Source organism: Scomber scombrus, chromosome 15, assembly GCF_963691925.1.
Source record: "Scomber scombrus chromosome 15, fScoSco1.1, whole genome shotgun sequence".
NCBI lineage: Eukaryota > Metazoa > Chordata > Actinopteri > Scombriformes > Scombridae > Scomber > Scomber scombrus.
In genome coordinates this window covers 6,236,755-6,260,355 of record NC_084984.1, presented here as the reverse complement: position 1 = coordinate 6,260,355, position 23,601 = coordinate 6,236,755, and the positions used below count along the sequence as shown (strand labels likewise).

Genomic DNA, 23,601 nt, shown 5'->3' with positions numbered 1-23,601 from the left:
AGAAGTTATACAGCTCTGAATATGATTATAGACCAGACCAAGACAACGCATGACAGACTTATCGAGAACACTTTGTAATTTCTGGTAACTAACATCATTTTAATATAAAAATGACTAAAATTTGGATGGGAGATCACAAAGTCACTGTTTAACAGCTCTAGGCTGAATATTGGTCGTCTACATTTAGAAATATTAAATTCACAATTCTATGCTTAGGGAAATACAAATTATTCAACTCATGGGAAATTTACTATATTGTTTTTAATGTAATGACATTTTTTCAACTTTTAAAAACTCAAGTTATATAAAGTAAAAATATGACAATTTGCAGTTGACGAAGGCTTCCAGTTGGTTTCCTGCGGACGTCTAATTGGTTTTCTTCTTCTTCTCTTGGAAGAAGTCATTGCAGGCAACGGTGAGAGCGGCCACCAACACAACAAACTCATTGAAATCCACCTCGTTGTCTTTGTTAGAGTCCAGGTCGTTCATGATTTTCTCCACCAGCATCGGATCCTTCTGAGACTGAAAAACAAAAACGGAAAAGAAGTGAATATTAATCCAACAAATAAGCAGCCTGGGCGATGAAACTCTGACATTTTTATACATTTTAGTCACGTATTTTTAAGGATTCTCGTGTAACTTGTCAACTAATTCTATCGACCCTTCGGATCCCTGTTTGTACGATTAAAAACACCTATATAGGTCATGATATAGGAAACATAAGTCTGTCCATGTAGGATGAGTAACATCCAAGATTCATATTGACCCAAGGCAAAAGCTGCAATTTGTGTCCAGAGGAGAGCAGAGTGATGTCGCTGTTAAATGACCCATGAGCTGCAGCTGATCACACATGACATTTATTGCTTTGCTCATTTCCTCCAGGATTGAGAAACAAGACATGGTTTTCATTTTCCACCTTCTGACCTCTGAGGCAACTGTGATCTTTTAGCTTTGTGGCACTCATTCAATTTGAGCAAAAGGTTCAAATTAAAATCTGACAAATGCACTAAAGGCAAAGTTGTTTATTTTAAAGGTCAGAGAAGCTAAAGTTATAGTCCGGAGACAAACAGTTTAACAAAATTTTGCATTTTTTTTAATCATTGTTACAAATTCCAGGAAGATCAGGAATTCACAATCTAAACTAGATTTATTTATTAGTTTATCATGATAGATTTGAGTTGCATGCTTTCTACTTTTCAACAAAACCCTGTTTCACTGTCAAATGGCAGCAATATACACTAATACATTTAATTTAAAAAAAACAACAATTAAGATGAAAATACAACAAATTGAAATAGGAGAATGGGAAATAATTTATTTTCTTTGTCTTCTGATGTCGTAAAATTTGTAGAAACATTTTCGACAAAGTTTGTGTACTGGTGCCCCTGGTACTCAACGGGATAAAGTGGGAGAGTAAAACGGCCTCCATCAGTAAGGGTCAAAGGAGAAGTCACCTCTAACAGTTGCAAAACAAGACATTTCTAATCTCAGGCCTCCTGTGAATTACTGACATTTCTACCCTGCACTTGAGCTCCCATAGCCGTCTGCTGATTGGTATATTTAGCTTAAGAAGAAAGAGAATTTAAGTCAAACCATAAATCAGCATTTAATCGTTTAGTTTCTCAGAATAATTCATAAATGTGGACATACATGATTTTCCTTGAACTGGTTGCCTTGAAAAATGAAGTTTGTCAAATTGTCTCAAATTAGCTTCTTCACTACTTCGCCTAATTTGAATAAGATTAAAGAAGTAGTACTGAAATAAACTTAAAATGTGATTAAATGAGAGCAAAGCTAATTTGAAACTGAACTGAATAATAATTTAAAAGTATGTAAAAAAATAAAGCTCTCCAGACACGGCTGTTCCTCTGCTGCCCCCTCCCCCCTCTGCTCTGAGTGTCAGTTTCCATGCATGAACGCGTCTTTTTAACACTACAGTATCTATTCAGTTTCTAAAATAAACAATGGTACAGCCTCGGTGTGCACGTGTCAACATTTTCTGTTGGGAGAAAGGGCGAATGTGCCTCGCTGGGGCACCGTCTATTCTCAGAGGTGACTATAGCCCACAGGGATGTGATGACATCATGGGGGTGTCTATATTTGGAGTCGATATGGGCCACTGATGATGATGTGTGAGCACCTGAGGCTTCCCGTCTGTATGAAAAAGGACAAGGAGCGAGAAGAAAGAATATATCTGAAGGCGTCAGGAGGCCTCGGCCGCTTTCGTATTGGTCTCAATCATTTGAAATCGCAGGTTTGTACACTCTGCTATCACACAGACTCAGGGGGCTTATCTGAAATGACCGTATCTATCTCTCTCTCCCCATCCTTTATTTGTGAGAGCCACCAGCAGTTACACTTTGACAGCAGGATAGCGAACAATGAGAAAACAATCTCCTTTAGACAAGGTCAAAATGCTTGTTTCTTAAATCATTTGGTTGTCGAATATCATTTTGAAGCAAGTCAGGAAACATCTGTGCGTCATCCAAGGGTGAAAACATGTTTCCTAAGTCAATTATTAGGATTTCTTTATTATAAATCAGATGAGCAAATACAGAACCACACTCCCAATAAATAAAAACTGTTGCTGAGAGTGAATATCAACCTCTCTGGATTAAATTCCACAATAGTTAACCTACAAATTCAGTATAAAGAAATAGAAGAACCATAATGTTGTAAAGTATAACTTACTGTGAGGAAGTCAGTGAGCTCACTGTGCAAGAGTTCCTTCAACTCGCCCTTGTTGAGCTTGAATTTGTCTCCGTCGTTTCCAGAGTAGTTGTAGAAAACTGATATCAGTGCATCCATTGCACCCTCGAGCTGTGTCGGCATTCTGCTGGAAGGATAATAACTCTGAAAATGAGAATGTATTAATGATTTAGGCCTTTGATTAAACAAGAACTAACATTATTTCAAGTAAAAGTAATAAACAGAGTAGTAATTTGTCCATTGGAAAGGCGTTCTTACCTGCTTAGAGTCCTGTACAGATGTGAGGAGAGAGATGTTGTGGCACAGCTTGTTTATTAGGAAGTGAGGGGAAGCTAAGTTTATCCAGGTCTCTATCCTTGTGGCGATAATTAATTCCACAGGTGAGACTCCCATGGTAACTGTCTTCTTTTCCATGTTTTAATCAAGGCCGTCAAGTGAAAAACAAAACATGTACCAGTGTAACCCTGGAGCCCGCCGCGGGGATTCATCAAACCCTGAGCCGTGCACGGGCTTCCTCACATGCATCTGCATCGTTTGCATCCATTGAAGGTACTCCAGCACTTTGCAATACTTCTTCACAGGGAGGACGGGTGAAGGCCTGTCAGAGAAATCGTACTTGGCCAGCGAGATCATCGGCAAGCAACAGTCCTCCTTATCAGAAATCTTTTATCTTTAGGTTTTAGGGACGGCTTTAGGGAGCTCAGAGCATCCTCTCTTCTCCTCTCAGGTCAGAGCTACAGGGTTTCCAGAGCAAAGTGCAATAGATTTCGATTTCCCTTTGTCCCTAGTGCAATATGCATGCTTAACGTATTCTTATCTCATCAAATACTACACAAAATCCCGGTGTTATTGTTGTACTGTTTGTGCGTATTGTCATTGTTTATCTGTGCTCTTCTGCAAGCTGAAATTCCCCCAGTGGGACAATAAAGTACTGAACTGAACTGAACTGAACTCGTATTTATTTAAAGGAGCGGATATCTGAAGTGTTGAATCTATTCCCTAATAATAGTAATGGCACATGTTGCACTTTTATGTCTGTTTTTAATGATTCAAGCCGTGTCTAAATGCATTTATCTTTGTGTATGACCCATGCAAACCGTTTGCTCCTTTTAGTATGCGAGTTATACACGGATGCTGTAATTTTATGGCTTTCTGTGGCCCCATGGACTTCACGTGAGGTAATTGTGTCCTTTTCTTCATGACTGTCCTCGTGGAAAATTACCACAGCCGTGCCCTGCGAGTTAATGAGAAGCAGCACAAGGGAAAATATTAACTAGAATAAATTTGATGTATTTTGCTCAGGGGAGAGTTGAGGTTTCCATTTTATTTTATTTTTGCATGAGTGGACCGACTGCATTAATTGATCCCCCCCCCCCCCCCCCCCCCCCTTAATCCATAATGGTGGAAAGTTATAGAACAATCATGAGTTTTTCTTGAGTATTTTAATTTTCTGCAACATATTTCATGTTCATATTTCAACCTCTCCACATTTCAGTGGATAATATTGCACTTTTGAAAACATTACTACAAACTTCTTTAACATTAGAAAGCCTTACTGACAAGTGCATCAGATCTGAAACACATATAGATATGAAATATATGTTATACAGTAAATTAAACCACCCAACAGTATATGAAATGCATCAGTTATTATGTATACAATAATTAAAGTATTTTTATGCTGATAATATTAATGTGCATTATTAACATTTTGAATACAGGACTCCTAAACACTTTAATTATACACTTTAATAAGTATTTCTTCTGTCACTGCTTCAGTGTTTAATCTCAAGCCAGTAAATACACTGGCAACGCTTTCTCCTCTATACTTTGTGGATACTGTATATGACACCTTTGCTAAATTATAACACTGAATGATGATTATACATCAGAAAACTGCAGCAGTCATCACAGTCTCATGGTTTCCAGCACAAGCATCTACACATATCCTATTATCAAAAACAATTATTACTTATTTGCCTGTCGATATTTAACGTCTTTGCAGGAACTAACTAACTAATGCAGAAAAAATAACATTTTGACAATAATTGATAATATATCAATAATACAGACACATCGTCAGAACTACAGTAACTAATGTTGGCACTATATATTAATAACTCCCTTTTCTTTTCTCTCTTATTTCACTTAATTATTACATTTTATTTATTTACTTATTTTATTCAGATTTTCTAATTTTTCTAATTATTTTCTCTTGTGTGCATTGGTCTTTTTATTCCTTTTCCTTATGTTGTCACTTGTTCTGTACCATTATCAGCTCGTCAATCAACTCATTGTAAAGCACTTTGAACTAAACTCGCCTGTATGAAAGGTTGCTGCATAAATAAAGTTTGATTGATTGATAGCTGAGGAACAACAGCTTGAACATTAATAAATAAATAAATAATTAACAAACAAATTCCTTGAACATAACAATAAAGCTGTTTGCTCTTTCCAGTTGAGAGACTACTCATTGACTCATTGACTCATTTACTCATTTCAGCATCCACCTGGTCACATCTGATGTCACATATATTATATAAAAAAGTAATTTTCAGCATGAAATATCTCTTAGTGACAAAAGGTTTGATTTTTTGAGCTTAACAGAGTGACATTTTCAGATGTATTAAAGCTTTCTATTAAAGGGTAATTGCACGAATATGAGGAGTATGACTCAGCCTGTGAAAGCAGTTGTATGATATCTTCTGTGGTTTTGGAAGAGAGAATTTAAAGTGCTGAAAAATATAACTGATTGTGCCATAGTGATACCAACAGAATTATCTCAGCCTGGGCTAGAGACTTGAAATGTATAACAGAAAGCTTTTATTACAAACTGGGATGTTGTTTTTGAAAGATGTGGAAGTTTACCAGACAGGGAGATGCTACGAAAGATCTTCACATTAAAGTCCAGCCACTCCAGTGACTTGCAGCTTCTGCTTCTTCCTGTACCTCATGTCAGGACTGATCTTGGAAGGATGGCTTTAAGCATTAGTGCAGCAGAGTCGTGAAATATCTTGCAAAGTTGCCTAAAACTGAATACTCTCATTCTTCTTGGATGCTTTAGCAAAGTACTTAATAACTGTATATCTGTATATATATGTTATCTACCGTTTTTAATGATTTTGTTTGATAATTGTAATTGATTGAATGATTGTAATCTTGGCATCATAGTAAATGAGGGTCACTATCAACGACTATTTCTCTAAGAATCTTAAATAAAGGTTGAAAGAAAGAATATTTTATCAGTTGTACATCATGATAACATTGTCTTAACTTTGTCTGCTGCAGTTATTTATCTATTAATTTCTCTTTGAGGTACTTTGTTTTCATTTGTGCCCTTTAAATAAATCACACACACATCAAACTTGCACTTGACTTTCTTTGCTTGCTCTCAGTTTCACCTTCTGATTCACAACCGTCACGTTCACGTCGTGTCGGTTTATTTTTAGCGACAGCAGGTTTCATCCTTTGTCATTCTGTGTCCGACGGTCCCCCTCAAACACGATCGTCCCTCCTCCGTCACTGTGTCATAACTGACAATGGAGAGAATAACACTTCTCTTTAGCCCTCAGCCCCCAAACACAACACCTGAGGGATGTTAGCTGTCAGGTGTGCTTGCAAACTTTTCTTCCACTCGCAGCCACCGCCACGAAAATAAGTTTCCATTTATTAAGGTGATGAAACCGTTTCCCTCACAGCTGCTAATAGTGAATACTGTGCAGGAAAGTGACCCATGATTTATCTTAAGATTCATGTCTACCCCCTAGAGGTTAAACAACAGCACTGAATAGATAAATAGATGAATATACAATATACAAGGAATCACTATACAATCATTTACTACTGACTAATACCGTGAACACATTGTATTTTAATTCATATTTGAAGGTGCTTGTCTCTAAAAACAGGGGGATTTTAAAGCACTGCATGTGGTCTTTAAGGTGTTAAAAAATGGTCTCCTATATACCTGACAGATGATGCATCATTTTATGTCCCTCAGGTTCTCTGCAGTATCTTCAAGGTTGCCACAAAGACAATGGGAGATGATGCTTCCACCTATAGGCTTTGAAATGTTTTGTCGCAATACAGACAGACAGGCTCAATAAACACTGAGAGAAGAGAAGATGTGTTTTTACCCTCATGTGTACATTTTTTCACTTGTGCATCAGATTTCACACTAAATATTCTCATTTAATATGATAAAGAAAATACTGTATGTACGTAAGACGAGAATGCATGTATGTATAAAGAGGATAAGTGTGTGTAAGATAAGGATGAATGTGAGAGGATAGTGGAAATAGAAATAAGGTCATTCTGGTCACTGTGCTGTGTGGTAAAACTAATACTACACATCTTGGAAAATGGATTCTGTACCTGCATATTGATTTGTGGCTGAAAGAAATGAGACGCATTAGAGAGACTGAGATTTTATAATGAAAACAAAGGATGTGTTTTTCGATAAGATTTGGAACCCTGTACTGAATGTTTTTTCAGCATAAGGGTTAATGGGTTGTTGTCAATGTAAAGCACCTTGCTGTGTACTCTCCTTTTCATTCTTTCATTTGTTCTCCTCAAAGAAAAAAACAGGTAGCGTACATATATTCAATTAGAAATACTGCCTTGTGAAGTTGTAGTTTACACCCATGTTTATCTAAACTCATTTAATATTTTTAGTGAAGAGTTTGAAGGAATTTAATAAAAGGCATTAGGTGTTTTTTTTGTATGTGTTCACATGCTTGGCCAATAAAGATTCTGATAGAGCACAAAGTTTCAGCCATGACCATAGATGATGCTTCAGATATGGATGTTCCTGCAAACTTCTAACACGTGGATGCTTCACACACATCTTCAACTCAGCAGCACAGAAGATCTAAACAATCACTTAAGTTTCAAAGTGGGCAGCCAAGATTAGTGTCACCAGTTCAGTATCTGGCCAAACATAAAATATGGTCACAATGGTCTCTGCTTCTGTTCCTGAGTTACAGCGCTGAGTAAATAGCCAGAAAAGTGGGGTTCTTTTTGCACAACATTATGATGTCACAGCAAAGCTGACCTTTGACCTTTTACATATTAAAACATCATCACTTCATCATTTTATCCTATTAGACATCGGTGTGAAATGATGTCATAATTAGAGTGTCAACGTATGAGCTATGGCCAAAAAACATGTAATGTGAAGTCTCAGTGACCTTTGATCTGTGTCCAAATTTTTGTGCCAGATGTAATGAAATTCTCCTCAAGCGTTCCACCCAAATCTAATCAGTACATCCTTGAGTCCAAGTGGATGTTTGTGCCAAATTTGAAGTTCACGAGAATGAGAGGGACGGACGTACGGACAAACTGAAAACATGATGTCTGGAGCAAAGGCATAAAAATAAGTACTACATTAAGTTGTTAGGAGTATTAAAATACATTTGAAAGGCTTTTTAAGGATTCTTATACCTTACGAGGTTTGGCGTGACCTCAACAGAAATAGGGGCAACACAAGACTAAAGGACCAACTGGAAAAACTGCTCAGGGGCCCCAAAAATCCCAAGTTTCCTCCATACATTGATAAATCACAAGTTTGTTAGCAAATTGCAGCACTGAAGCACAAGTAGTGTACTTCAGTGTGTGTATATGAGTGAAAATAAATGCATGTAGTGAATGTAGTGAGAGGGACATGCTCCTCTTTACTCTGACTGTGCAGGGGATGTTGAATCTGAATCACAAATTCATTTAATTGCCTTTATTTTGTCTCATATATATGCAAACCCACTGATATCTCACCACTGACTCTGTATTCTCAGGTTCTTTCATTCCTCTGGTCTGCTCTGTGCTCACTGTCTTCTTCTCTTGCAGCGCTGTTTGAATGGATGTAGTCCTGCACCTGTTGATGCATCCTGACATAGCTCTGTCCTTTTCATACCTTCAGTGCTGTTAACGTACGCTGTCACAAAGCCTCGAGGAGCTGCTACACAGAGAAAGAAAGAGTTCTGAGGATGAAGAATTCCAGATACTGATAGCCTATTTTCATACCTCTGTATCTTTGCTCACATCTCAAATTATTCCTCTCTTATTTCCAGCAGGAGATCAACAGGAGGAAAAACTTCTGTTCCCTATCTGACAATGAATATGCACCATTACTTATGCCTGTCACAGCAAAACAGCTGAACACGAATGCAGGTAATGAAAACCTTGAACAATGTGAGATACGATTGTATTCTTGCTTGACATTTAATATTGGGGAAACGCATTCAAAATCTTACCAAAATAAAAATACTTAATTATAATAATGTACTTAAATTACTGCCATGTTATAGTATGCTATCAATCATTCATTAACTATTCATGCATCTGTTATGGACAGATATGTTAATAAAGGCATAAAAATGATCTTGCAACTTCATTAGAGTGTGTTACAAACCATTTATTAAGGTTATATTAATGTTAAAGGTAAGTGTAACCAAGGAGCTTCTCTTCATCGTCTCTGCAGCTCTCACCCTGTCAGGGTTAGTTAAATATCTGCTAGAGCATTTCTCACTGTTCAATGACTGGCCTTGATTAATTTAATCCTCTGAAATAAAGATACCTCCTTATCCACAGTGTTATTGTCTCAAACCAACATGTTTTAGCTCAAACTGTAACATCAGTCCATTACCGCAATAGTTGTGTGTTGTTACTGATTTGGTTGTTGAAGTAGGAGCCATCTATTTTATATATCTATCTATTTTTTAAAGTATTTGCTTGAGCCTTGCTTTTGTGATCGTATCATAGTTGTATCAATTGCTATGACAAATAAACACACCATTACCATTATACATCCGGGCATTACAGGCCAGATTAGTTTCTTCTGCAGCACAAATGCATCATTACGTGTTGAGATCGAAAAGTGCATTAAAGCTATTCTATTCACTGATGTATGAGCGTGTTTTGGGATGAGCTGTGGCAGCAGAGCTCGATGGATATGAAGGGAGGAGTGTCACACCTTGTCACCCTCTCCTCAGACACCTCATGGTGCACGTTAGTGAAGTGGAGTTCCACTTCCACTCATTTATTCTACCAACACTTGTCCAGCAAGCGGAAACATGGTTTGTGACCGTTTATATCCACTCAAACAGCTGATTATTGTGACGCTGACACAACTTCTCCTTATCATGTTTGACAATGTGCCAACACTCATACTACTTCCTGAGAGTCAAGTGGCAGTACTGTTGTTATTTGAACGCTCAGTCAGACAATAGTGAGACCTTCCACCTCGAGCTAGTAGTTATTTTTGTCTCCAGTGATGTTCACAGTTTTTCCTTTGGGGTTTGACTTGATATTAAAGCCCCAAAGGAAGCATTAAGCCAGAGGCTGTTGTAATAAGAGTCTCCAGACAGGCTGCAGCACTCAGCACAGCCATTGACCTCTACAATTACACTGGCCTTTAATGACTCCCTCTTTACATATTTGTGATCCAGTCTTCCACCCAGTCTTCATATCAAATTCACTTTTGAACAGTGTTGGTTGTTGAAACAGGAATTTCCTTTACGTCACCCTCAGGCACAGAAAAGGGTTTCATCAGCTGCAGCTGTTGACTTCCTCCTCACTCATTAATGCCAACTGCTTCCTGTGCATGTTTCATCACTCAGTTGAAAATGTTGAACACTGTTGTCTTCTCTATTAAGTCCTTCACCTGGTAAAATTATTTTTCAGATGCAGTAGGAATGATTTTTTATTCAGCCTGTTTCAGACAGAGGCTGAACTGAAGGGCTGCATAAAGGACCAGTATAAAAGTTTTTTTAAATTGTAAATCATGCAGAGATATTCCAGTAGAGCCCCAGAATATAAATATAGACCTGGTAATATGCATGATATTACCCTTTAAAAGCTTTTATTTAGTTGGGCATATTGTTTAAAATGAGTCTCCATCAGGGCAGAAACAATACAAACAGATTACTTACACCTGGTACTCTAAGTGGACAATACACCAGAAATAAACAATACTGCATCACATGATAAAGTGACCAATAGACACAGAAAACAAGCTATCACAATAATCAATATCACTTCATATTAATTTAAAAATAAATAAATAAACATACAAATCATATCACTCAGAACGTTGCTTCCCCATCAATACGTGCAATTAAGAATATTAAGAATGAGCTTGAATATATTAAGGCATCAAATTAAAAACCCAATAAGTTTCCCTCTAAAACAGCTTGTTTAGATGATCACCCTCTCTTTATTTTTCTCTTTATTTTTATTGTGTGTCAGTCTGTGGTGAAGACTTGAGTTTTACTGCCCTCTATTGGCTGATCAGAGGTATGTGAAACTGTGCTGCCTACCTTACAATTTGTAATCTGTTCTTACTCTCAATCATGAGTCCTTGTGTTTGGCTTTACATGTAGCCAGGTGTCAGGTGTATAAATGAGTATTTTGAGCTGTACTATTCTCTGTTCTCTATTTTGTGCCACCTATAGCAACTCCACACTGTTTACACTGAACACAGCACTACTCACATCCTGTTTCTGTTACACCATCCACCGATGGCATGTTTACAGGGAACTTTGTTCTTGTCTTGCTAAACTATGTTTATTGCAAAACTGCTGTTTCTGAGGTCAAGTTTTAAGCCACATGGACCAGAAATCCTTAAAGGGCTTAGAAAAGAATTACAAATATTTGCCTATCTATAATTTCATGACGTCTGCAGACTCCAGGTGCTGATGAAGGACATCTGATATGATTAATGTAGCATGTGGTGTGATTGTGTGAGGTGGTGATTAAATCATTCAAGACTGTCCTGCACCTCCTGTTAAGTGACAATTTGCATTAATTAAATAGCAAAAGAAAGAAGCAAATGTTGCTTTGGCATTAGCTTGCAGTTTCAGTATTGTGTACTGCTTGTGTATGCATTGGCCCTATAGATCTGTTTATCTGTATTCGTCTATATTTATATCTGTCTGTAGATTTGTATATCCCCTCCATTTACACATGTGGTTGTATTCAGCCAACTCTGAATCAAGCACTCAGTTCACCAAAATGATTCCTGTCTCTGTGTTTGTTTAATGAATGTGGGGGAATCAATAAACTTGACATGTATGTTTTTATTGTGGTGAGATACTGCTTACATGCAGCTGTTGATTCTGATGCAAACTAAGAAAAAATGAGTCTTAAGAGCAGAAAAATATTAGTTTGATGACATAATGTCTGAGTATAAAGCTCATGACAGAACCTTTGTTTTCACACCATAGAAACATGAACTGTGAGCATGAGCTGTTTACAGTTTTCAACAATGAAATACTTTTTTCCATTAAAAAAAAAAAACCCAACTCAAACTAAATGCCAACTATAATCAAGCAATGGAGAGGAAGTTCTTTTGAATGAATGTCTCATTTGACAGCTTTTCAGTGATTGATTACTCTCTTGGACCCATGTTGTGTGTGTATGTGTGTGTTTGTTTGTTTGTGTGCTTTTATATGTTTCTGTTGATCTGAGAATGACAACAGCAGAAACATTAAAATACTAATTATAAACCTGTGAATCTATAGTTTGCTGTATTATAGTTTTCTTTCTGTTAATGTTATCGGCTAAAATACACTGCCCCTTGTTTTATGTAACGCAGTCAAATTCACCAGCAAACGGAAGCTCTCGCTCCATGATTTGGGTCAAAAATGAGAGCCGTTGTGGCCCGGCTCCTGAGTCCTGGCTGCAGTCCTTGTGCCCATGAAAAAGGGCATTTACAGAGTGCCTTCTTTTAAAGCACAGGGGGGTGGGGGGGGGGTGTGGAGGTGGGGCTTGAACATACATAAGAGCCTAAGACAGTCCGGCAGTCCAATTTGGCACAACACCACCAGACAATTTGCCGTTACTTAACCTATATAAAGACTGATTGGATCGTTCGCTTCATTTAGATCCTTTTCATCCTCTCCTCTGGGCTTATTTTGAAAGAGAATCACTGTCTTGGTGATGAGCACAGGCCGGTTACTTAAAACTGAGGCTTTATCCTGGATGTCGGATGGGAGCAACATGACTGGGGGCCTGTCCCAGGGTTTGGTCCTGCAGCCTGCCTGGGACTACCTCCACCAGAACCACCACGACCTCCTAAGGAACCCTCTCTTCCCTGTGGTCCTGTCCGTCACCACCTACTTCTTCCTGGTGGGGGTCTACACCGTGTTGGACCTGCTGGCTCCTACCTGGCCCTGCATCAACCGCTACAGGCTCCATCACGACCGTCCTATCACCTGGCCTAACATCTGGACTACCCTGAGTGTCACCATCTACAACCACCTGCTTTACATCTTCCCTGCTGCAGTCGCCCAGTGGCTGTGGAGGCCTCCTACCCCGCTGCCTCGTGAAGCACCCACTCTCTGGAGCTTCTTCCTGGGCATCCTGGGCTGCATGGTGGTTTTTGACTTCCAGTATTACCTCTGGCACCTGTTACACCACCGGGTTTCTTGGTTGTACCGCACTTTCCACGCCATGCACCACCAGTACAATCAACCTTTCAGCTTGGTCACCCAATACTTATCTGGCTGGGAGTTATTCAGTGTTGGGTTTTGGGCTACAGTTGACCCCATCCTGCTTCAGTGCCACTGCCTCACAACATGGAGCTTCATGGTCTTTAACGTCTACGTGTCCACCGAGGACCACTGTGGCTACGACTTCCCGTGGGCCATGCATAACCTTGTGCCCTTTGGCCTCTGGGGTGGCGCGCCCAAGCACGATGCTCACCATCAGCGGCCCGGCACTAACTTTGCCCCATTCTTCTCTCACTGGGACTGGCTAGGAGGCAGCCACACTGTGCCAAATCCGTCCAGCTAAACTGCCCCGGGAGAGCCAGATGAGATAAAAGGGAATAAAGACTAGAGAGCTTGATTTAATCTCTCATTGACTCAAATTTCCTCTTTTGTACCTACTCTCATTCAAACATGCTCTTTTTGTTTCTCTCTTCTCTCCTACAAACTATTTCCTCTCTTTCTCTTTGTGTCTGCCTCTCCTCTCCTTTTGATATTATAATCTCACCATACTCTGAAATCTTCTCTCTAACAGAACACGGATATGCTTCACAGTTTAGGAGCTGATTATCACTCTAACATTTCTTGACTGTCTGGTAAGTTGTTGAGAAGTATTACAGTATATTTTGTGTCAGTTTTGTGTACAATGATAGTATAGTGTAGATTATCATGTACTGTTGTATCATGTACATTTATCTCTTGTTCATAGAGATAGATCCATTTATTTTAATGTATGGATGATGTATTGTTATTTTGTCTCCATGGCATTCTCAGGTCAGTTTCCATACATGTGTAACATGCTTTGAGCTACCATGAAAAATAAAAGTAAAAAAATAATGAATCCACTTACTTGAGAGTTGTTTTGTTACATTTCATTAAATAGATCGTATTATTTAGAGTATTTGCTGATGGCCCATGGTTTACAGCGCATACATTCTTCCTCTCTCTCCCTCCTCAGCACCGACCCTCTCACTCACCCGCATGAATAGCAGTCTTTTAGCTGCGTCCCAGTATGATGCGTGGGACCAATACTAATCCATCGTCCTCTCTTTGAAAGTAAATTCTTTTACTGGAAAAGGAGAATCTGTGTCATGCAAGATCTTCAACTTTAAAAAATAGAAACTAAATATTTAAAGGATGTTTTTGCATCCATAGCAGCAGGGTTTTTTTCCTTGGGACCATGTACAGTGTTAAAAATAAATGTTACCATTTGATGTACTGTACCAGAGTTTGCTTATAGCTCATTTTCATTTGCAGTACCTTAAGTAGGTCAAGATTATGTAACAGCACAATACCAAACAGTACAATGCAAAAAAAATACACAGGATAAGGCTACAACAAAATAAAAAGCTACATACAATAGCACATCACATACAATGTAGAATCAGTGGTTACAGATCTGAGAAGCTTTTAGCAGACTTTTTAAATGTGTTCATGGAGCTGCAGACAATATCTTACTGCAATTCTCCTGTAGAGGTGAATTTGTGAAACAACTGTTTTTAAAAATTGGATTAAAACATAAAATCATGAGGCTTTTTGAAGTCAGAATTTCCTCAAATAAAGGGTAATTAAATTAAATTCCAATGAACTGCTAACCTCTTTACTTTGTGGGACCAGTCTCTTTTACTTGTATTGGGTATAACTTACACTTCCACAAACACACCAGCAGATGTCACTTTTTATTATACAACAGGAATCAAAGAGCAACAAGGCTTCAAACAGTACATGACAAGCATAGACAAAGATCTACATCACCAATTTATATCAGTGATTCATAGAAGAACACAGACATACAAAAGACACCATTTACACACCCACACGTCTATATTTATATCTAGAATCACATCTGTTGATTCATAGTGAACTCTGACATACTTCACGCTGGGCTCACACTCTGTGGGTCTTCTCTCTTTGTTGTTATTCACTGGAGACTGGTATGTGCAGAACTGGTTTGGCATGTTTCTGTTTTTGTGGCTGTTGCAACAGCTCAGGCTTATATGAGAAAAGTTCCATTCAGATGCCTCAGGCGTATGTGTCCGCTTGGATCCAAATTAAATTAAACAGGTTTTATTCCCATGTATGGTAATGAAACTATTTCCACCAATAGTCTTCTTTTAATACATGAATAGATTTACCTATAGGGGGTTTAAGTTCAGATTTTAAAGTGTTTCCCATCAGACTGTGTTGACATTTCAACATCTGCTATTTGCGTAATCTACCAGCATCCTACGTAAGACACATATGATAGATGCTGATAAATGCAACTGTGGCACCAGATCCTATCAGTGCAATTACTCATCAGAGTATCTGTTTTAAAATAAAAATTCTTTTAAATGACTATATGTTAATTCTGTGGTTGCAGGATCGTTGCAATTTACAAGAACATAAAAGCATGCTGACATTTGCATTAGGGAAATGTGCAACACAAACACAAACACGCAACACAAACGGCTGTGTGTGTGTGTGTGCAACTGCAGAAGTAACTCCACTGGCACTTTTTTTTCCTTTTCTTTTTTAACCATAATGAAGTATAGTAAAAACACTGAATTATAAAACATTGCTCAAGCTAAATAAGATTAACAGACTTTAGTTTAACATTTCCATGTTCATACTAATATGAACATATTGATACTCTTTCATGATTGTATGGAAAATATGAAGATTTAGAGCTAGCAGAAGGTTATATCTTTTGTCTGAGCACACATTTGCTTTATGTTTAAGTCATTTTAAGATATCAATGGAAAACACTTGATTCTAAAAGCAATCTTTAATACATTATATTAAAGAGTAACACGTGCTGCTGTGATGGTAAAAACGTTTCTAAATATTCCATTGATCTAAGTAACACTGAAGCTATGTGTTGCAAACAAGTGTTTCACAGAGCAGTGAAATCTGCCTGTACATGTGAAACTCTTACAACCTATGATAATGGGTGACTATCCATGCCTGCCATACCAGAAGTGCTTCTCATGGCTGTTGCAGTAAAACCATGCTGATACTGATTTCGTCATGTGGAAACATTTCATAATTGCTAGTCAGAGGAAAACTGTGTGCACACTTCGATCACGTACACACAACCAGTCATTGTTACATAATAATAGTTGGTCTTAAAGTCTGCTAAAGGAAATATCACTACCTGCTTAACTCATGATGCACCAGATCTTCAACACTTGTATGGAAATTACTTGTAGGGTTTCAGATCACCTTAAGCCTTTTCTTTAATGTATCTCATAAACTTGTCAATTAATCAAATTTCTCTCAATTGATTATTACATCAATTAAGTTCAACCATGAGACAGTTTTTTGCAGGATGTTTCATTTGGGGCTATTAAGTAGCTAGTAGTAGTTATGTTTCAGGTTTTTTTTGTTTTGTCTGATCAATTATTTTAAGAATAAAATTGGTTTATAGCAGTTTAGGTTTGTATCTAAAGGCAGATGTCATTTTCTTTCTTCACAATGGCTAACAGAGTTTCTGTTTATTTTAATACTCATTTGGCTGTAAGTGACATATGTTGTACGCACTTTATTGGTTATCCACACAAATGGTTGACTGAAGGTCTGTTGTTATTGCCTGAGGGAAAATGGCATCAGCACACTATTTCTGTTTGACTGCCTCATATTTTGTGTTTGTGAAGACCAAACCTATTCAGGTCCAACAGGCTTAAGTTGTGGAGTTACAACAACTGTGTTTTTGTGTCACACACTTAAATTTAATTTCTGGCCAGTTTATTGGACTTACTATCAGCACTATGCACTATTCAAACAGCACAGTGCAAGCATAGTTTTAATGCCCCTCATCATGTGGGAGCAGTATCAGATGTTACATTTGGATTAACAGGAGCCTTGTCTTCATTTTGTTAACTACTGTTAAGAGTTGTGGAAAGTTCTGTAAAAGTTTTAATGGAATTTACAAAAATCAAAACAGATTGGCAGCTATTTACCTTCTCTAAACTTCATTGTATTAACTGTTATGCTTTGTAGCCATAATGAAAAATGTGTTCTTGTTCAGCCTTGTTCACACAGAGTAACTGATTAATACCTGAAAGGTCCTGTGTGAATGTAACATGGTCGGGGAGTGGCTCTCTGTCCCCAGAATGTGATAAGAGTGCTGACAAAAGGTAAGACGACCCTTCACAACAATCATTTACCTCTGCCTGAACCAGTCATTAAATAGGAAGAGATCACAATTCACAGCTTGTGTGTTTACCTGGGGGAGGAGGACGACTCTTTGGGTGGGGTTTAGTGCTGGAGACACACATGTTTATTTGAGATCTAGAGACAAAAGACCAAGACCATTCACTTGAGTTCACACTGCCGCTTTGTCCTCAGTATATTTTCTTTTAGAGGATAACATGTGCTGTATTAAGCAGATGAAAAGTGGTTTGAATCTTTACTGTTACCTGCATTTCACATACGGGTGAAACACAGCCTGACACACTGAAACTAGAGCGAGGATAACCTATTTAACTCATCCTCACAACGTGCCTCATCATGTTATTTTTACATTCTTTAACTCTGACCTCCATTTCTCTCCATTTTTTCCCCCTCAGAATACAAAAACACAAACTGAGTTAATCTTTAAAAGCATTTCAACTGGTCTGTACACTTTCTGAAGATCCACTTAACATTCCTCAAATTCCTCACATTTTCAAAAGGCGTAAAGGATCATCCGTGACAGAGAGTCTCGTCACATCTCTGTCCAAACACATGATGAAAACAACACAGTGACTCACTCACTCAAGTCATAGTAAAAGGAGTTTCACAGATACTGTAACATGTTTTATCATTTTATTTAAAAAACAATGTAACAATGCAATCATTTGGTTTAAATTCACACACTTCATAATAAAGCGCAATGCACACACGGTTTAAAAGAGATCAAACTTCAGAGGCAGGAATGCGCTGAAAAAGCACAAAAAACCAAACAAAACAAAAAAGCCAGAATAAATATCAAGTTGGCCTTCTCTGTTTTTGTTTTGATGGGAGCAATATTGACACATGAAGGTTATAACTAGAGCTGTAATGATCAGTAATCAATCAATTGAATCTACATTTTAACAGTTTTAGTCCATTTCCAAGCAAAGATGCCAAACATATCCTTGTTCTAGCTTCTCAAATGTTAAAAGTTACTTTTTTCACCTCATTTAACATGATAGTAAATTGAATATATTTGGACTTAATGTTGATTGGACTAAATAAGACATATAGGGCAAGTCTAGTCCAAGAATAGTCTTGTTTCTCCATGGACATTTTCACAGAATCTTGTCTTTAGTCTAGGTCTAGTCTTAATCTATGTCTTGGAAATTGGACATTTTGACTATTTTTTTAATGTTTTGTGGACGAAATGATTAATTGAGAAAATAACTGGCGGATCAATTAAATAATTAATGAAAATAATCATTAGTTGAAGCTCTAGTTATAAAAAGCATAAATGCTCGTCCCATCCCCTTAGAGCACATTAAGTCCATTTGGATGTTTTATTATTGGTCTTATGTGCTTTAAATTGTGTTCAGTGCTTTGAACTAGTCAGTCATTTCTCACATTTATCAGACACTACAAAATATTTTTGTGCACCTAAGAGCACTAAACACTAAACCTGACAGTTTGTTGCAGTCTTTAACCGGCCAGCTTATATAAAAAAAAGAAAATATCACATTTTAATTCTGCTTAACAGTAACTAAACACAGTTCATCTTTGGTTTGTGATGATTGAGGTTACCTGGTATCTCCAGTATCACAGACTTATCTCCTGTGTCCCAGTGGCACAAAGCCTGCACTATGCCATTTTTTCAGTACAAGTACAGGCGAGTTAGTACAGGAACAGGCATGATCCTTCTCATCCCATCAGTCTTTTCCCTACTTTACTTTGACTAGCAGCTACTGCTCTGAGTGGTCCCACTATCCGATAAGTATGTTTTACTCTTCCTGGAGTATTTCATGGAACTGAAAGAAACTCTCATCCTCTCTACAGTTCTGTTGCTCCTGCACAGCAACGTGTTCTTCACGTGGTTTCTGAAGTCCTCAGACACAAAGTAGTAGATGAACGGGTCCAAGCAACTGTTGAGGCTGGCAAGGCACAATGTGGTGATGTAGAAGGCATAACCGTTATTCACTACTCCGTCCTTTAGCAGAGAGTAATGCAACACCAGCATGATGTTGCTCGGGATGAAACACACTAGAAAGGTCACCAGGACGGTCACGATCAACATAACAGCTTTCTGACGGTTCTTAGATGCTGTGCTGTCGTCAATGCTATTCCCGAGGGTCTTGAGCAACAGAATATAGGCCACGATGATCACAATACAAGGCACGAGGAACACAACCATACCCATGAAGATGAAGTAGAAGTATGGGAGCTTGACAGAAGGGAAAGGATTGAGGGTATCTTCGATGATGTTGACATCGTGGCAAGTGGTGATGTTGGGGTCTTTGAGCTTGGCGGTGTGGCTGTACAGGTACAGAGGCGTCGTGGTGAGCCAAATGAAAGCCCAGATGGCCACACAGACACCAACAGCCAGTTTATTGTTCTTCCTTTGCTGGGACAGAGGGTGAGCCACGACCCAGTACCTCTGCACACTGAGGCAGGCGATGAACAGAATGGAGCAATACATGTTCCCGTAGAAGAAGCTCACCAGGACTTTGCACAGCGGTTCCCCGAAAATCCAGTTATTGCCGTTAAAATGGTAGGCAATCTTTAGGGGCGTCCAAATGACAAAGAGCAGGTCCGCCAGAGCCAGGTTGGCCATGTAGATCGATGACGGGTGCTTCTTGGATCTGAAGAGAAACACCCAGATGGCCATGCCGTTGGCAGGCAGCCCCACTACAAATACGATTATGTAGATAATTGGGAGGAAGACTGTAGTGAGGCCACTCTTCAGTGTGTCGGATGCTGCCTTGTCCACAGTAACAAGGTCTGAATTTTCAGGGTCTACAACCCCGATGAACCCCCGTCCTTTTTTTCCTGTTAGAAGACACACAAATGTCAGTACATAATAGAATATAATAAAAAGGTAAAAAGTTCTGCAACAGCAACCAACAGTACTCCAGATAAACATTTTGCTAAATGTAGGACTGTAGAGGGTTATTTTCCTAATCTATTAGTAGGTAGTAGATTGTTTCTTTAATCAATGATTTTGGAAAGTTATAATATGGGCCAATGACGTCTTTTTGTGTCCACGTGGTTTAGTCAAATTTAAAGGGGTTAAAATGTGAAAATAAACGTATGAATAACTTGCACACATTCTTTTTTGTAGAACCATCATAACATTTCTATTTTGAGAAAATATATTGGAAGATTATGGCAAAAATGTCTAAGTGGTGTAACCATAAAAAACTTTGAACCAAATAATTAAACTTGCTTAAAAACACTAAATTCTCAATAAAACACCATATCAACTAGTTTGCAGGTCGATGAGGAACCATTTACATTTTTTTTTAAATTACGTAATTATTAGTATAAGTACACTTAAATACACTGTAGGTGGATAAAATATTTATATTTATCATTATTTTTGGGTTATACCATTTGACATTTTCAGGAGCATTTAGTTTTGGTCAAAAAAAATGGTGCAAATGTCTTTTCAAATGACATAAAACCAACAAAAATTAAAAAAAAATGTACATTTAAACAAACTGCTTTTAAGACAATGTTTTAAAGATATATTTGAATTGATCACGTTGCAAACCCTTATTTGTCACTGACCCATAAAATAAAATGGTACATAGTTGTTTTCAGAGCACTTCTCTAAAACTCAAAGATACCTAATTTACAATTATATAAAAGGGGAGAGGAACTGCAAAACCTCACATTTTAGAGGTTTCAAAGTTAAAACAGCAAACAAATAGACCACAAATCCGTAGATCACCAAATCTATTGACTATTTGTTTCAGCTTATAAATATATAGGTTAGATATACATTTATAAGTTATTCTTGATTTATTATTTATTATTATTTTCCGATTACATTTTTAGATGTTTAACCTACATTTCCTGACACTCCTGTCTGTGTGGGAGCTGACCACAATCCAAGGTGAGAACTATAATCTGCCAACAATTCACTGTAATTATGACTGATCGTGTTTGACAACTCTCACCTTATAGTTAAATAATAACAGAGTTGGCCTGGAGCTTATTAATACTGTCGTGGGAATACAAAGAGACTAATCGTGTCTCATTAGGTCGGTATGAAAGCAACCCAACCCCAGGAAACCACACACACATATACACACAAACAAACACACACACACACACACACACACGGGCCTTACCTGGTGTGGCATTTGAGGCAGAAAAGCAGCAGAAAATTAAAAAGAGCGACAAAAAACACTTTAAATCCATGTCTGCGATGTTCACACTGTCTCCTGCTCACTTGTGTTTTACCATTTCTCCCTCCAACAGCTTCTTAAACGTCGTAAAACACCTCCGACCTTGCAGGATACGCCCCGAGACTACCTGCAGAGCTACGTTGACGTCATTTGCTGGACCGCCCACTTTTGACTATATGTAGAGCTCAGTGTTGGTTGACGTAAAAACCAGCAGCTTCGTCATATTTTTCCACAAGACATTACAAGTTCTAGTCATACTGATCTTCTGCTTTACTGTAAGTATTTGCTGGGGAAAAAGTCTGGTTGCCACATAAGTACAAAACCAACCAACTCTTATCTACAAAGACTGAAACCTTTTTTGTTACGAGCACAGAGTTCCTGTTCTCACACTGTGCAGATATGGACTAAACTGCCATGTTGCATTTCTGATTGTATCTACCCCAATTTTAATTTACTTTTCATGCATCTTACTTTTTTTCTTTCTTCAATCTCAGAATGCACAAACAAAACAAGCTGTTAAAACACACAACCTTTTTAAGCTTTACAAGATTTTCTTTTCTTTATATATTGACTTTTATTTTCTTTCTATCCTCAGTCCCCCCTGGCATGGTTCATGTGTCTTATTCTGCGACTGTATTCATTATGTTGTATACTTGTTTAAATAGAGATATGCATTAAAAAAAGAGGCAAAAACCAGCTGGTATTTTAAAAAACAGACGAAAGAGACAGTGTGGTCTTGAGGTTAGGAGTTTCACAGATGTATAATGAGCCTGTGAAACAAACCATATTTCCCTTTACATGGCTCTATATTTTTAGCCTGCCAGTGCTGCCACCTTGTTTCTCGGAGAATGGGTTTGTGTGGGTCATTGGTGGGTCATTGGTACAGACATTCATGACTACCCAGAATCCCCCTCGCTTCCCCTCAATGCTCAGACTTCACATTTAGTACCACCATGTGGTTGAAATTTGTGGTTTTGAGTTTACTTCCTGGAAAAAAACATCTGGTCAGTTACTACGAAAGTTGGTACAGATATTCATGGCCCCCGGAGGATGAATCACACTGACTTTGGTTATCCCCTGACTTCATCTGTAGTGCCACTATGAGGTTGAAATGGGTGATTTTAATGAAATGTCTCAACAGTTATTGAATTGCCATGAAATTTGGTACATGTCCGCCTAATGATTAAATATTATAACTTTTTTGAACACTTCCCCCTAGCCTTTCATCTAGTGCTACCATCGGGTCAAAATGTATTTCTTGTTTATGACCAGACCACTGCTATCATCCCCATATTGTCTTTGTGTTTAGTACTAATTTAGCATGCTAACACACTAAACAAAGATGGTAAACATAAGACACCTTCCTACCAAACATTAGCACCATAGCATCACTGTTAGTATTTAGTTCAAAGCACCACAATCTTAGACTTTAAGTTCCATTAAAACTGAATGTGGTCTGTTCAATAGTTTCAGTTTCTGTGGCAAAAGGGTCCCCTGGTCCTCTTGGGCTGTAGGGAGGATTTTATGAATACAGAGGTCATGAACTGAATAATTGTGTAAGTTTAGCCTCAGTACTGTCTCCTACACTTTCAAATAAGACTGTAACGATTAATTTTTGTCATGATCTTTTAATATATTGAGTATTTTCTCAATGAAGCAGAAAATAATCTTTTTTTACGTAAGGAAAGGAAGCCCATCAAAACTTCCTACAAATGATAATGAAGTTAACTAGTAACTAATGTAAATATGTAACTGATTGGTATGACCGCACCTACTATGATTCTACTCTGAAGAATATGAACTGCTCCATTATGGACAAGTTGAAGTTGTGTCTTTGGCTCTAGAAGCAAGGCATGCTGATAAAAGTATAAAAACGGTTTAAATTTCAAGACATACACCCCTAAATAATGTAATCATCATTATTTGGTTATATTAGATTGATAACGGCTGTGGCTCAGGAGGTAGAGCAGGTCGTCCACTAACTGTAAGATCAATGGTTTGATTCCTATGTCAAAGTGTCCTTGTGCAAGATACTGAACCCTGAATCACTCCCGATGGCTGCGCCAGCACTATGTGGTAGCTTACCA

The 23,601-nt window shown here is 38.0% G+C and overlaps 3 protein-coding genes across 3 annotated transcripts; 1 reads left to right on the top strand and 2 right to left on the bottom strand.

The window, feature by feature from the left end:
- Positions 1 to 366: 366 nt before the first annotated feature.
- On the bottom strand, positions 367 to 2,835 carry s100z (S100 calcium binding protein Z). Its single transcript, XM_062435177.1, has 2 exons — positions 2,692 to 2,835; positions 367 to 522 (listed from the first exon to the last, which is right to left on the bottom strand). Exons 1-2 carry the CDS (start codon positions 2,830 to 2,832, stop codon positions 367 to 369), a joined length of 297 nt encoding a protein of 98 aa, XP_062291161.1. The 5' UTR covers positions 2,833 to 2,835.
- A 9,807-nt stretch (positions 2,836 to 12,642) lies between these two features.
- ch25hl2 (cholesterol 25-hydroxylase like 2) lies at positions 12,643 to 13,497 on the top strand. Its single transcript, XM_062435068.1, has one exon. It carries the CDS (start codon positions 12,643 to 12,645, stop codon positions 13,495 to 13,497), a length of 855 nt encoding a protein of 284 aa, XP_062291052.1.
- A 5,562-nt stretch (positions 13,498 to 19,059) lies between these two features.
- LOC133995496 (proteinase-activated receptor 2-like) lies at positions 19,060 to 21,625 on the bottom strand. Its single transcript, XM_062434905.1, has 2 exons — positions 21,458 to 21,625; positions 19,060 to 20,150 (listed from the first exon to the last, which is right to left on the bottom strand). Exons 1-2 carry the CDS (start codon positions 21,525 to 21,527, stop codon positions 19,060 to 19,062), a joined length of 1,161 nt encoding a protein of 386 aa, XP_062290889.1. The 5' UTR covers positions 21,528 to 21,625.
- Between the last annotated feature and the right edge of the window lie 1,976 nt (positions 21,626 to 23,601).